The 16,770-nt window shown below is 35.3% G+C and overlaps 1 protein-coding gene across 1 annotated transcript in view; it reads left to right on the forward strand.

The window, feature by feature from the left end:
• The window catches only part of LOC111050429, a 394,882-nt gene that overhangs the window by 186,526 nt on the left and 191,586 nt on the right, over positions 1–16,770 (forward strand). The window contains exons 4-8 of the mRNA XM_039430156.1: positions 3,368–3,640; positions 7,340–7,515; positions 10,950–11,381; positions 13,051–13,396; positions 14,786–14,853. Coding sequence (XP_039286090.1) covers positions 3,368–3,640; positions 7,340–7,515; positions 10,950–11,381; positions 13,051–13,396; positions 14,786–14,853 — 1,295 coding nt within the window. The remainder of the gene's footprint in view (positions 1–3,367; positions 3,641–7,339; positions 7,516–10,949; positions 11,382–13,050; positions 13,397–14,785; positions 14,854–16,770) is intronic.

Raw genomic sequence — 16,770 nt, forward strand, 5'->3', positions numbered from 1 at the left:
ATCAGATTAAACGGAACTTGACAAGCATCATCTGTTTAATGTAATTGAATTTATAAGGACGTCAAAATTATTGTACAAACAAAAATCGATGTGTGAGAAGCTAGCCTACTATCATATCAAACACTATCACACTGCACACTATCGTAGATCAAAAGACGATTCTGCTGTAGTTGATATGGCTATTGAGGATTTCTCAACAAAAATATTGATCTTTTATGAATGACCAGAAATTACTACCATCCAGTGGTCAGTGGTCAGTGGTGCAATATTGTGGATAACCCGATAAAATAGCCTACTGAATAAATTAGTGTTGATTTGTGGATTACCTGATTAAACGCAACTTGAACACTGAGATAATAGTTTTAGATAAGATTTTCCTTATTCCATCATCATTCCCTATTCAATGTTCTTGATCATCCTTATTCCATGCACATTTTAAGAATCAGTTGAGCACACTGTTCACATCTACCAATTCAATTCTAGTCATTGTAAACCATACGAAGGTTTCTCCTCACAGTATTCATTGAAAAACCTTCAGAGTTTCTCCATAGATCTACATTCAAATTGTCATTGACCGTTTTTGTTCACAATTTTTGTCGGTATACTACTTGAGCAGAGAAAACCTATATATACCTATACTTATAAAACTTTTACCTGTTTATTATATGACTGACTTATCAGAAAATACCTATACGTATAAAACCTTCACCTCTTTATTCTATAACTTGAGTATCTGATGAATTGACTAATGTGAAAATGATACCACGTGATATACAAGTTGGAGTCCCCGCATAAACCTTTACAGTGACCTCCAGTAAATGCATAAGTTGCCTAGAGTGTTTCCGAGACTGATTTGGCGTCCATAGTCTATGACACCGGAAGACAGCCCGTCGCGACTTGCCTGAGATGTCGTCCAAGAAAATGAAACCTGTCAAAGGTGGGAATAATCGCAGCCGCCATAATAATCATGATTACATGCTATAAAGTGGCATCATTACATGGTAATTGATGAGGGCGTCACCCACCGCCCAACCGGCGCATAGATTGCCCGAGAATATTATAGCATAGCATAGAGTTCGAGAAGAGGAGGAATGAAAGAAATTGGAAATGGAGATGGGTGAAAAAGGAATCGTAGGATAGGATAGAAATAAAACTTGGAGAATAAGGTAAGAAAAGAAACTAACCGTATGTGAAAAACAGGAAGAAGAAGGAAAGGGAATCGACGGAGAAGGAGAGAAGAAAAAGAAGAAGAAGTAGAAGAAGAAGAAGAAGAAGAAGAAGAAGAAGAAGAAGAAGAAGAAGAAGAAGAAGAAGAAGAGAAGAAGAAGAAGAAGAAGAAGAAGAAGATGATGATGATGATGATGATGATGAAGTAAAAGAACAAGAATAAGAATCACATGGAGAAGCAGGGATGAAAAGGGAGAATAAGAATTTGCAAAGAAAATTATGATGGAAGACTGGAGAGAATAATAAGAAAGTGGAGGAAGAAGCTGAAGAAGAAAATTGGATTGAAAGTGATAAGAATGAAGATAAGGAAAACTCCAATTGAAAGGAAGTGGCAAGTCGAAATACTGTAGAATGAAGGTATACAATAAGGGGGATTGAACAGAGCTATCTAGGACGCAATTCTGAAGCAAATAATTATTATCAATAGCAGCTTTTTTAGAATAATTTTGAAATATTTCTAGTGTTAACAGTCCACTCTGGCAGAGGAGGATAAGTCGAAAATTCCCTCATAAAACAAGGATATGTTAGAAATTCAGAGAAAAACGAAGGAAGTTAAGGATGAAAATAGCAAAAATCATGGACCAAAAACAGGAAATACAGTCCTCACTCCAGATCTTGTAGGCTAGATCAGTTGATAATATTTGAAGTTCAGGTTATTTACCTCTTTCGCTGTACATCTGCTTGCCAACTTGCAGAGAGGATGCTCTCCATTGTCTTTGTGGGCCATGGTCAGCTGTCATGTGAGTTGCATGGAGGAAGCTCATTCATCCGCCAGGAATCCCAACTAAACAGGTTCTGAGATATTTATTTAGTTACATCATAGATCATAGCGGATATTGGCCAGAAGCTGTTATGATGGGAGTGTTATGTGACAGGCATCTGCTTATTGATCAGTTATCAGTTTCATTACTACAAATCCCTGGTGCAAATGGTTTATCTAGTAAATTAAAATAGAAATGTATTTATTTGCAAAAAGTAAACAGTAAGGCTATTAGAGTTTTATATGTTCAGGGTTTGGCCAAGGAACGGCTGATAAATATTGGCAACTTGTACTTGTCTACATTGACGCTTGGTTTTTTCAAAAAAATCTTTTACCAAAAGTTAGATAGAATCTCTCAACCCGGCTACTGGACTCATTCCCTCAAAGGTCAATGAGGTCAATGAATAGTTTTCTTGATTTCACTCAAATTAAATTTTGTGAGGAAAATTATTAGTATATTAATAGGCGACTACCTGTTATAGGCAGTAAACAATGGGTCAATCGATTGTCACTAGATGATATTAACAATCTCTCAATCAATATATCGGTAAAACAGTTAATTCACAGAAAATGGGAGGGGCTTGGACACAGACTGAAAATCAAATCTTGGGTGGTCACAAAAAATTTCAGCAATGTTTAGAATGACTACTGACGACATTTTTTGGGTTTCCAATTTCAGGAGGGGTGTGGCTGCTATCTGACGTTGAATAAAATAAACAATCAATGTAAAAATATATTGTCACTGATACATTCTAATATATCACTTTCTGAGAGGTTATGAAGGTGAAAAAAGGTAAATTCGTATAGTTTTTGTTGGTGGGGTCCCTTGCGGGAAGGTCCCACCGCCTGAATATTTAACTTAAGCCGTCAATGGGCCTCACGACTGTCATACTTCAGCCGGGACCGACAATAAAGGTGATACTGTTGTACGAGTAGTTATCCATACTGAATAAAAACACTAGATATTGTCCAACCACATTAAAAACAAGATAGGTACCAGCTTCGGTTGTTACATCGTTATTAATCTCTGGTAAACTGGCACTGAAAGTACAGAGAACAGTTGAACAGTATTTATATACTAAACGGTATAACCTAACCTAACCTAACCTAACCTGACATCATATACTAACAGTCGAGCACCATTATTGGTAGAAGCCGACTACGTGACCTATCATTTATATATTCTAATCATATTCTAGCTATGCTATGTTGGTGTGTCATTACGCATCAATAATATATAGAAGAGTACTGAATAATTTCTATTTTATGTCATTATAACAATATTGGTGTGTTCCTTTCCCAATCTATCATTGTGAGTTAAGGATTATATTTTATCTATGAATGTATGAATAAATAAATTATTTTCTCTAATTTCGACAGTTGAAAACAGTGATGGAACGCTGCGAAAAGCTGCCGGCGGACATGTTCGAAACGGGGGGCACGCCTCGGCAGCCGGCTCCCCTGCCACCCGGAGGGGGCCCTGACCACCCCCCGTTCCCCCTGCCACGACTGGACAGGGACGGAAAGGTGCTCGGTGAGGATCGGGACTATTCGGTGCCCTCGCCACCCGAGAGAGACCTCACTCGCGCTGACTTGGACGAGTATGCTAGGGTCGTCTATCACCATGAGGAGGAGTCGGCAGACTATGCTCAGGTAACATATAATGAGGGTAACAGTTTTGGGGGTAATCATGTTGATTCTCTCTCAATCATTAATTTGATTTTGTGAATAAAAATTAATGAGATAAATAAACGAGGGACTCTTGGGTCGTTTACTACCATGAGGAAGAGTAGGCAGATTATGCTCAGGTGAAATGAGGGAAACGCTTTTGAGTTTGATACTGTTGTTTCTCTAATCATTGATTTGATATTGTGAATAAATGAGTTGCATAAATTAATGAGTAACTACGATTTTCATCTTAATATTTCATCTTAATTGTAAAAATTAATTATGAAATTATTGAAAAATATAATTTCATGCTTCATAAAATATATATTGATCATTTCAAACGAGAATTAACAGTTATTACATCAATAAACCTGTATCAGCTATCGTCTAAAGAAGGCATTGACATAACAGAGGATCGGCAACTTTGTTCTCCAATCTTTCTTCACTGCCATTATCACGTGGACCTCACTACAGTTTCTGCTATTGAGCCATTTTCAAGTGTAGGTACTTTTTTCAAACGTTTGATTTCTATAAAAACGTGTAGTACGTAGTTATTTCTATATTAATTTAATTATTATTCTATAAAGATAGATGATGTTCATGTTTAGATAGATGATGTTCATGTTTAGATAGATGATGTTCATGTTTAGATAGATGATGTTCATGTTTAGATAGATTCATCCATCTATCAAAGTCCATGATGATAGATGTTTTTCTTTGTGAAAAACACAAAGAGATTGGATCTCTCAGAAGCTTGAATCAACTCACCTTATCCTCTCTTCTTATTCTTCTTCTATCTACTAACTTCCATAATTTATCTAAATTATTACAGCCTACTTCTACTTGTCTCTTTCTAGTTTGCAACTGCAGTACGATGGTACCGTACTATCCTGTTGCAACTGTCACTGTCACTTCAGAACAGCGTTATCCTCTTTCTTTTACTCTCACTTTCTCACCCTACTATGTCACTCCGTCATTCTCTATTCCTATTCTACACATGGCATCTCTCTCACTCCTCCTGTTTCCCCCGCTCTTTCGTGCGCCTGTTGACTTGAATTCCTTTACGGTGACTTCACACAGGCTTGATGATTCATAACACGTGGCTTTTTCAACTTATTTTTCTTGTTCTTCTCCTTCTCCCACTCTTTATCCTTCTTGCCTTACTACTCTGTCAAGTTATCTACTATTCAGTATTTCCCCAATATTTCCCCAATATCACATAAGTTTTAGTACGCTTCAAAGTGAGAAAGCTCACACTTCTGTCAGTTTCATAACCTGTTGAGTTGAGATAGGTTATGAAGTTACTGTAAGTGTAAACAGTGAAACATTCTTACACAGTCCATAACAGTGAACAGTATACATTGATAAGTGGTAAATCAATGGAAGTGAAAATAGTCAATTATTTATTATATTTCAATTATTTTGTGTATGTGCTCTAGTGTGCAAACATAGTGCAATTACCTTCACGTTTCATTCTCCATTGAATAATCAATTCTGGTACGTTGTTAGTCAGAGTGTACATTATGACAGATGACATCATGTTGTAAAATTTAAAAGTGCTATTCGAATTAGTGAGGAGTATAATTATAATCGTCGGTAAGTTTTGTATGATGTGTTTGTGTATTCAAGATTTTCTTCAGTACGGTACCTATATAGTTGATAACAGTTTTGATTCTGCAGCATTCTGATAGGCAACCAATACATTATTTAAATCTATAGTGTGGTCCACCTTATAATGGCAGTGGATAAAGATAGAAGAATAGCGATGCCGATTCTCTTCATTGTTTAATTATATTTCTACACTGTTAAAAACATAATTGTCATCGTTGTGAACCTAAAAAAGTATAGTACAACCACCTTTGTCGAATGATAGACAAGGATAGCAAAACCAAAGTTGATCAAATACTGTCATTATAACGTGGACCTCACTATATATCTGTGAACAGTATTGTTATAATGAGCTATGAGATATGTTGAGACCTGGAAAGCCTCTTTTCAACCACAGTACTGTTAATTTTTTTTCAATTCACCTTCAATCTACAAAGTTCATATAAGTGTTATTGTAGACACATCATTGGCGTGTTGGTTTATAATACTGTACATTAATTTTGTGAATTTTATTTGAGGGAGTTGAATTTTTCAATTATTTGGTGGAATATATACTGCTATATTCACAAACTATACTACCTATATCTATATTATGCCTATAGATATGATAATGATAAGAAAAGATTATCTTATCAATGATGATACTGGCTTCATTTTCTGTAAGCTCTATGCTGTTATAAGCGATGTGAGTAACCTCTCCCTGGAATAGTAGCAATTCGATATTAGATAAGAGATAATGCAGTGATATATTTTCAATAAAGGGTCACTATGCAGTAAGTAACACTTATTTATATTTTCAAAATGATAGGTGCCTTGAACTTTCAGTTTTTTATTAAATATCAATAGGCTATTGTGTTTTATTTGCCAATGAGCTAAAGGATAAAAGTGATTCCTGATCAGCCATTATGATGAAGAAAAAATAAAAAATTAATTCTCGCTAGATCTGTCAGAAATAATCAATCAGGTTATGTTAGGTAAATGCGTTAGCTAAATATCTGTGGAATGGCTACCATAATTCTAGGTAGCTAACCTAACTCATTTACCTAACCTAACCTGACTGATAATTTCTGACAGATCTAGCGGAAATTATAATTTTTTTTCTTGATCATAATGGCTTATCAAGAAACATATTTATCCTTTGGCTGTTTGGCAAATAAAACACAATATTGATCTTTAACAAAAAAAAAAACTGAAAATTCAAGGCACCTCTCATTTTGAAAAGAAAATAAATATTACTGCATATATAAAATCACCCGTTATAAGTATAATGAAGGCCTATCAATATTGAATGTCTACAGACCTATACAGTAATGATTTCCACTACTATTAATAGTAGTAACCATTGAGGTCTTGATAATGCATTATTTTTTCACTTTAGTATGTGATATACTATTCAAATGAGCAATATTGAGCTGTTGCTGATTTATTATTTCTCGTCCCATAGAATTTATGATAAGAAAATTGTTTTAAGAATTTTAAAACAATTATTTCTCTAATTTAAAAATTGCATTACCCTATCTTCTTATTGATGTTTAGGTTCATTCAGTTTTCATCCAAATTTATTTCCAACATAATTATTATCTATATTTATCTTACTATTGCACTGAGTTTATCATTATTTATTATGTTAGCATTTTTTGAGTTTTTCATTTCATCTTGGATCTCTATCCAAGCTTTCATTCACATTTCAAAAGTTTTTTACTATACTTTAGCAATGCATTATTTTAATCATTAAAAAAATTAATAGTACCCTCTCTATACTTTTTATGTAAACACAACTATTCCCGAGCACTCTTGCTAATTTCAATGATTCATTCTGAAACTTGAAAATTGCATGAGTGCTCAAAATTAGTTGTGTTTATATAGGAAAGCTCTAAGAGGATACTAGTAATTTCTATAATAATTTATTTTTCTAGTAGTCTAATTAAAATACTTTATTACATTACATTCAACTCATTAACATAGTTTAGTATTATTCTAACACGAGTCTATTTTTGTCATATTCGGACAGATACTTTGAATTTATTAACATAATTTAGCATTATTTCAACCCAAGTTTCGTTTATTTTTTGTCAGATTCCGACGGAGAGTCACCTGACGAGAGCCGAGCTCGAGCAGTACACTCGAGCGTATGAGGACAGCAACTCCCTCCGCCCCTCCCACCAGACGCAGGCCTCCTATGCCCAGTCCGAGGGATACCACAGCTATGTCTCCAGCACTGACTCCACCACCACCACTCCTTTCCTCGACAGGTGCGTTGCCCCCACTACATCAAAAGTAATAATCAATAAATATAACAATGAAATAAAAACTAAAAATCATAGCACCCTTTCAATATTTTATTTCAACACAACCTGCCTCGAAATTTCTGAGCTGAATTCGCTCACAACAGTGGAAATATACTTCCCAAGAGTTATAATTGAATTATTCACTAATAAAGTATTTCAATAGTGCTACTTGAATTGTCAATTGAAAAATAAATAATTTCTTAATACCTTTTTCTCTTTAAAATTTTTTTACAAAAATACAACTGGTTACTGCTTTTAAGAAAATTTCAAGTTTTTTTCTGGAATATAAATATTTATCCAGTTGTTTTTTATTTGAAAACGGTTTTAAAGAAAAGGGTACTATGAATTTATTTATTTTTAATATACTATTCCCATTCAGCCCGGCCGAGCGAGTATGAATAAATCCCATTAGAACTCATAGGAATTATAGTTTCACTGTTCACTGTAACTGTTGTATGCAAATCCGGCACATTTTCAAGTATGAATTTACAGAGTAGTCCAGGCAATGAATGCTCAAAAAAGGGTATAGAGGGAAATATTTGGAAGACAATTTTTGACCCCGCAGTTCTTCTGTTTAGGGTAAAAGGAGAAAAACATATCAAAAGTCCCCACCCATACCCCCTGTGCTAAGGGGGTGGGGGTTGTTTAAAGGTACCATTTTTTTATTTATCGCATAAAACTAAAAAAACTATTCATCCTAAAGACATGACTGTCATATAACAAATTAAAGCTTACATAATTTCCTACAATATTTATTCTTCAACTTTTTCATATCTCCTCTAGTTTTCGAGATATCCGCTCTTGAAGGAGTGACATTTTTGAAAAAAAAACACGTTTGCCACCAATTTTTTTCTTTTTTTTTGCTCTTATACCTTTTTAAAAATCGATGAGAAAAATCCATGCTGATTATGAGCTAATAGAGCAGTAAATTCTCTTCAATTTGATGTATAATTTCCCACTTTTACGAATTTCCCTAGACCTTTTGCAGCAGCTTTAGTGTTGAGTGTGAACTCTCCATTTTTGCAACAATAGACCAATTGACAAAGGAATTTCGAGGGAATGTTTTAAACATAATTTTTGACTTTGCAGCTTTGTTGAGACTAGTAAGGAGGAGAACATATCAAAAGTCCCCATTCCTAATTCATGTTCTAAGGGGATGAGTGTGGTTTAAAAGTTGCATTTATCAGCGTTTTGCTCCCACGCTCAAATCTTGAGAACAATGCGCTCAACCGACATAACTGACTAATCAAAAATGAAGCTTGATAAATTCTCTACTCTGTTCAGTAAAATTTTTTGATATTCTCAACAGCTCCCCGAGATATTCGCTCTTGAAGGTGTGTAATTGTTAAAATGACAGGTTTTTATCCAATGTTTTGCTCTTTCAGGGCTTATAACTCTCCAACAATGCATCATAAAAACTGATGCTTATCGTAGGTTTGTAGAGCATTGGATTTTCTTTGAAATGATGTATTTTTTTCACCATTCCAAGTTTTCCTTTCATTGTTAGAGCAGCTTCAATGTAGGGGGTGAAATTTTCATTGTTGCAACAATTGATCGTTTGACAATGACATTTGAAGGGGGTGTCTGTGACACAATTTTTGACTTTGCAGCTTGATTTGGTAGGTGAACATAGCAAAAGTGCGCATCTTTATCCCCTCTGTTGAAGGTGTGGAACCACTGATTTGACACTTGATTTGACCACTGATTTCACTCCAAAACAAAATTTGTTATATGACAGTCAAGTCCTTAGGATTCATAGTTTTTCAGTTTTTTGCGATAAACCAAAAAATGGTACCTTTAAACAACCCCCACCCCCTTAGCACAGTGGGTAGGGGTCGGGACTTTTGATATGTTTTCCTCCTTACTACCCTAAACAGAACTGCGGGGTCAAAAATTGTCTTCCCAACTTTTCCCTCTATAACCTTTCCTTGACTGGACTAGAGTTTGATACATGTAAATGAATATTTAAAGGGTGTTATCATTTCTAATTTCTATTGTACATACAAGTAGCCCTAAATGGCAAAATGAGCATACAATATAACAATGAATTATGGTTGACAGCCTTCAAGTTACTGTATGTAAAATGTGATGGATCACTTCAGTAAATAGCAAGAAGAATCTCCCAGCTCTCTGACAAAAGTTATCCAATCTCTGAAGAGGTCAGAGAATTCAGAAGATGATTTCCCATTATAGATTAAAAGAATCTCTCTGATTAAAGGTTTTCATTGAACAGCCTTTTTAGCGCCTCCAACATCTGCAACTTTTCGTTATTTATATTGTGATTCAGGTTGTAAAGTCAGCATCTGATATAATCTGACATGAATTATCTTGGTTTTCTATCCTTGTCTGTCATTGGACAAAGCAGATACGTCTTTCCTTCTCCAACTGCACCGTTTCCAAATTGTTTCCAGAATATGTAAAAGTATATTGAATTACCAAAATATTTTTTTCTGAAATAATTAATGATTGAATATGTAAATAATAGCCTACATAATTCTCTTGATATTTTCATATATTTCTTTACATTCATATTTCTAATATATTTTCTTTGGATTTTGTTAAATAAATTAATTGAATAAATAACAAGAAACTGAGTCCAGAGTTGAATATTTTATGGATTTAGGATAATATATGCCTGTGGAGAACTAGTAGATTTGGGATTGATTGATCGATATGATCCTTTAATAGTCAATATATTTTCTTGAATTTGATAACAAGCTGATCTTTCTCTTTCCCATGAGCTTGACATCCAGCAATCTAGTTGTACATGCAGATAATTTGAGCAGATTCGAAATGAAATAAAAATGAAGTATCCTTTTCATTATAATTATGTTTCGACTCATTAAAGCCATTTTAAGTGACACAAAGTAGAAGGAATACTTTTACTTCTTCTCTGTGTAAGTGCCCTATTTATCTGTATTCCATCATTTTAATAATTGCAATATTAACTCTATAAAGAAGACGTCAGTACTTGAGCAGATTGTTTGGAATTCAAGTAGAAACCGCTTTGCACTAGAAATCTTCTACTTCACTGAATCTATTGTGTCAAGTTTTGAATCAATGAATATTTGTTTACCTGATTGAAAGAATAAGACGTTGATGTTGTTTTAGATCAAATTATTTTTGAACTGTTGTTTACCCAAAGGGACTCAAGTATGTCTCCTAATTACTTTTTCAATATATGTTAGCTAGGTTTCTTACAGTTTAAGGCCGTTTTTCGCATCTCCAACTTCTATCTATTCCTCACTCAGGAAAATAGCTGTAAACAGTTTGAGAATGTTTTACTTTTGTCCTATAGTGTACATTTAATTGTGCCAATTAACTCTTGTCTCTAGATACACAAATAATAGTTATACCAATGAAATTATATACTATACTTACTGGATTGGTTATTTCAGACTACGCCGCGACAGCGAAGCGGTGGTGGTGACGCGGTTCGCAGCGAGCGGCGTCAGCTCAGACGCGTGTGGCGGTCACGAGTCGAGCGCCAGCTCAGGCAGCTCAAGCGAGACGCTCAAGTGGCACGGCTCACTCAGCGACGTGAGCAGCGTGAGCTCCACCTCACGCGACCACCCGCCTCACGTGAGCTCCTCCTCACGCGAGCACCCGCCTCACGTGAGCAGCTCTCACGCCATCGCTCACTCGTCACGTGTGACGCAGCCGCAGCGACATCACAGCGAGAGCGTGCTCTATTTGAGTGGTGGTGGGGGTGCCGGGGGCCAGGGGCAGCCTGCCTGGGTGCAGCGCAACAACCAGATCAACAACCAGATGCGAAGGCTGTTCCCTGTCTCCACCTACACTGTACAGCCCAATGACGACCTGCAAACCAGGTGAGTTGTGAGGTGGAAATAGGGGTCTCATTCGGAAGATAGAGTCCAGAAGCTATTGTGGAACCCAGCTTCACTAAGCAACTGTTCAACTGAGAACGGCTTACCGACGTTACCATGGAAAATAATTCCTTATTCAAAAACGTGGTGGGTTTTCGAACTCACTGTCGGCGCACAAGTTGTTCTTTGCCGGTAGTGCCATTTTGTAATTGTGAATATTTATTTTATCAAATTCAATTCCATTTTTTTGCCATAAAATAACACAGATTGATAAAATAAATATTTCAACTTACAAATTGTTCATTATTTGTTCAATTTGTTTATTATTTTAAGGCAAATAAATGCTGTGATTTTACGCTGCGGTATCGTTTCTTACTACAGGATGGTTAGGACATTCATATCAGACATTTTTATAGTTCTTGGTTAGCTGGCAGTGACTGAACATCGCAGTGCGATGCGAGACAGGCGACTGCTCCAAGAGCAGCGATTTAGAATTGTTGACAGGCTATTTTCGTGACAGATGTTGAGTGCCTTCGAATATTGTTCGTGCTTGTAGTGGTTTACCACGCTCAGTCCAATTAAGTTTAGTTCTCACCCTCTGGGACCTGATTTTTTGTGGGTTAGCAGATTTTAATAAATTCTTGAGACGGGATACAATATGAAATGAAATTCGGGCACCAGTAGAAAAAACAAAGAAGCAAGCATAATATAACAACATAAATATTTCTTCTCTTGCTTAGGACAGGCTATCTATCACCTATGTCTATCAACACACATAGGTAAAATGAACTATTGAATGAAAACTACCTTTTGATAATGTCACAAAAAATTATAAACTGCACTAGCACAGAAGCAACACCGCATAAATCTCATTGTATTCTAAAATCGTCCTAAAAATACAATACAATAATATCAATATGACAACACAACATACAGAACAAAAATACTGAGTACGGTATATACAAGTTATATGAAAAGCAGCATTTACTTTTATAATACAATTCACAAAAATCAACATACAGAACACAATATTGAGTACAACATGATAAGCAGCCTTCACATGGAATATTCAAAGTACTCGTCCACTGAATAATATGCTTTCTCTACCAACTTACTCTTGAACTTAATTATTGACAGCTCTTTAACAACTAAGGAAAGACTGTTGTAAATTTTAATTTGTTGAAATAGGCTGTCCCTTGTTCTAGGAGTCTTATTTGAATCAAGAAAATCATTTCCTTATTTAAAAGGTCCCACATGCCGAAAATCGAAAAAGGTCCCGTTGCCGTCCTGCCGAAAGGTAGTGCGATATTCAATAAACTGCAGCATAAATTGGCAACGTTTTTCGGCCGGTAGGGACCCCACCTTTACTTATAGTAATAATATTCAGTGAACTGGCTGGTGTCAGAGTTTTCAGGTTGCAACTGATAAATTTCAAGGCCTCTGACATGACCTTTACTTGACTTTATGCTTGTGGGAATTTTACTTCACGTTCTTCGACTCATACTTGACAGTAGCCTTCTTTTTTGTTAATCTCAGTTTTTCTTGAACAAAGATTGTTCCGAATGATATAGCATAAGCTATAGTTTTATACATATTCATAGACTACCGTGATCTTATTACATTGAATCTCAATTTTCTGCAAACGTTATGATTTTACAAACTTTATTTGCAGATCGCCGCCAACCACCCTCTCAGTAGCGGAACGCATCAACGAGCTGGAACGCCAGCAGCGACTGAGCACAAGTCTGAAAGAACAGCGCTGCACCGACCACGCGGCTCTCAAGGCATTCCAGAAGAAAGCACTGCTATCATTCTACGAACGCCATCACTCCGCCTGGAAGTCGGAGCCGCAGCTGATGGCGACTGCGGCCGCCAATGCTCAGGGGGGTGGTGGACCACCTTTGCCGCCCCTCAGGCCCAAGGGAGGGCCCTCAGGAGCGGCAGCCGCCCCACAGCAGCAGCAGCCGAGCAGACGGTCGTCATCTGCATCCGATTATGCGGGGGCTGCTTGGAGAGAGGTGACATAAAATATTTATATTTCACCATTTATGTATTATATTCTATCATTGATCACGTATTATTATTTTTTTCATTGATCACGTATTATTATTTTTTTCATTGATCATTCATCATTATTTGAAATTCAAGGTTCACCAATATTTCCCATTAATAATTCCCCATCCACGCAATGCATCATTCATAAACAACTTTCATTCATAAAATTTCTCCATTCATCACATATATTTCATCCATAATTCTTTTTTCATTCATTATCTAAATTTGGGAGATAAATAGTACAAGGTATCCTTAGTTTTTCTCTCCCGATGTGTGCCTCTTCCCGATTTCTCAAAAAACAAAATTAATAAATAAGTTAATTAAATAATTATGATCTATTTTTCATCCATCATATGTTCTATATGTTTCTATCTATTTCCCATTCATCAATCATCATTGAAAGTTACTCACTATGTAGAAAATACAATAATTATTCGCCAAAATTTGATTTTAATCCAATTCTATTGATATAATATTGTCGAGGACTGAATATATATTCTTTTTTTTTTCATTGATCATTTATTGGGAATATTATCACTATGTGATGGAATTCATTACTCTTGAATTTCTGCAATCGAATTCTTAATACAATCGATATTATTCAATCTTCTTTGATTATTGATCCGGAAATGTTAGAATTAGAATCAAAATGCCATAATGAGATTCTGAAAAATATTTAAACCATTGACAGTACATTATAAACATTGAACATTTTTTGTAACAGGCTCCTTATGGAAGGAACATGAATAGTATATGAGAACCTGCATATTTCAGCTATTGCAAAAATTCTTGGAGCCTATGTTTTATAAAATTGGACATTTTCCATCCATGATAAAGTGACCGATGAAAAAATATTTGCAGATGTACTGAGTGTAATAATTGCACTAACTCCTATGACAAATCTCGATGCAGAATTTTTTATCTAAGTAGTTATAATGCAGTATAGTTTCAGATATTTTCGATCAGAGAAGTTCACGTTGAACATTCTTCAGTAACTGTACAAAATGTTATTTTTTCATGTTCACATTAACTACTACTACTGATTTTAATCAAGGAAAACAAATAAGTATCGATATTTTCTTACAGTGATCATGCCACATTCATACAGTTCAGATACAGTGCCACATACGTACAGTGTGTGCCACATCATATATATATCAACTGAAAATTAATTTGATATCTCCTTAGATATTTTTGAAATTTGTATTACTAATTCTAAGATCACTGAATACTGGAAGAAAAATCTCGTTAGGATTTGGATAATTAATTGAACAGAATGCGCTTTTCCAACCATGCTTCTAGAATACTCAAATTTCATAATTGATTGTAAAATTTTCTATTTTTTCGTGCAGATGGTTGGAGCAAATAAGGAAGGAAGATTGGATTCCAATGGACAACGAGAAATAAGGCATCAGCACAGGTACGTGAAGCATTCGTATTCTTATTCTATTCATCAAGTTTTCAAGTTTAGAGATAATCAGTTCAAGTTTTCAAGTTTAGAGATAATCAGTTCAAGTTTTCAAGTTTAGAGATAATCAGTTCAAGTTTTCTATTAAAAAAATACAGTACCGATATTTACAATCATTTTTATGATTGAGTATCAATATATTTTATCATTTTATATTCTCTATTCTGTTTTGTGATAACATTGACAATGGAGGGAGACAATACAGTACTTTGAACAATGCTGTATAGTGTACCAGGTTATACGAATACGACAAAATTTCCTATCATAGACAAATAATAATATTATGTATATTTTTGAAATTCCCTCAACATTAAACAATTCTAACAATCGTATCAGTTTTCATCAAATTGACTCATGGGCCTGATTGAAAGCCAACTGTTTTCGCTATAATTCATTCCGTTTTAATCGTGAGACCACATTTTGTATTCACTTTGATAAATCAGAGTCTTTACCATAGTATTATAAGTTTGCTGAAAACAAGTTCCTAATCCCTTCTACTTTGAAGTTTAGAGTAGGCCTAATCAACAGTTCACTTAAAGGCCAGTTCGAAAAAATATTTTTTCCTACAGATACCCTGAAAAGTGACCATTTGTGCACTGATTGCAGGCTGCAAAGAATCACATTTCCGCACTAGTGCGCAAAGTGAGTACTTTGCGTACTCCAGATTTGCAGCATGACAACGCAAAATAGTTAGTAGGTTATATGGAGCACCAGTGCAGCAAAATTTTAAGTTGGTAACAGTGACTGCTGTGGCTGCTATAGTGAGCAGAGGTGCAACGAAGCACAACGCGCTAATTATTAAGTATATATTATAACCAAGGACAGCGACAGCACAGTGCCACCACAGCACACACCACACAGCTGCCCCCCGCCATTCAAACACTACTACATTATTCAGGCAATTTTACCCATAATTACCCACTTTTCATATTCAATGGTAACTGTAGGAAAAATTTAATGTGAAATACGTGCGCAAAGTTCGTTTGCTGCACTCAAGAAACCATTCCGCCCTCGCCTACGGCTCGGGCGTAAACGTTTCTTTCGATGCAGCAAACTGTCACTTTGCGCACTAGTTGCACAAATAACTATTTCCATCTCTTATTGATTGTGATTCATTTCTTATTTTCATCTAACAATCACTTAATTTTGTAACATCGTTTCTTATATAATAAGGAGTACACTGACTCATCATTGCTTTATTATTTGATGATGATATATTACTATGATCCTATGAAAGAAATTAGACGATCATAACCGGCAATTACGATGAGACGGGTTTCATTCCTGGGCTGGAAAATAATTGTTGGATAGCTGCTATCATCGAATCTTCTAGCTGTCCACCCTGTTGTATTTATGCAGTAGCAGAATTAATTCTTCGGGGTGTTTGACAAAATCTAATTTGTATCAACAAAACTGTTGTTTGTTCAACAGAGTTGAAAAAGTATTTCTCAATATTTTGGTTACGAACCAAGCACCAGCTAATTGATTCATATTTGATTTAGATGACCAGTGTACATATTTGATTTAGATGGCCCACAAGTAGTGAATTATAAATGGTTTTGAGATTTTCATGGCTATCCTCCTATTTAATAGTTCTTAAATTGGAATAATTTGAAGATGAAATGAGTACTAGTTGTTCTACTTGAATCAAATTATTCATATTTATTCTGCAGCGATGACTCGAGCTTGAGCAATAGTATCTAGTGATGTCATGGAACTTCTAGCAATGTTTTCAAAGCTTTCAAAATTATCATTGGCTGGCTGTATAGCCTATACAATAGTATTATTCATGTTTTGTTCATCTATTAGCTTGAGATATGTGAAATCTACTTAATCATGACATGAATTAACCATTAATTATTAATCACA

Source organism: Nilaparvata lugens, chromosome 6 (genome assembly GCF_014356525.2).
Source record: "Nilaparvata lugens isolate BPH chromosome 6, ASM1435652v1, whole genome shotgun sequence".
NCBI lineage: Eukaryota > Metazoa > Arthropoda > Insecta > Hemiptera > Delphacidae > Nilaparvata > Nilaparvata lugens.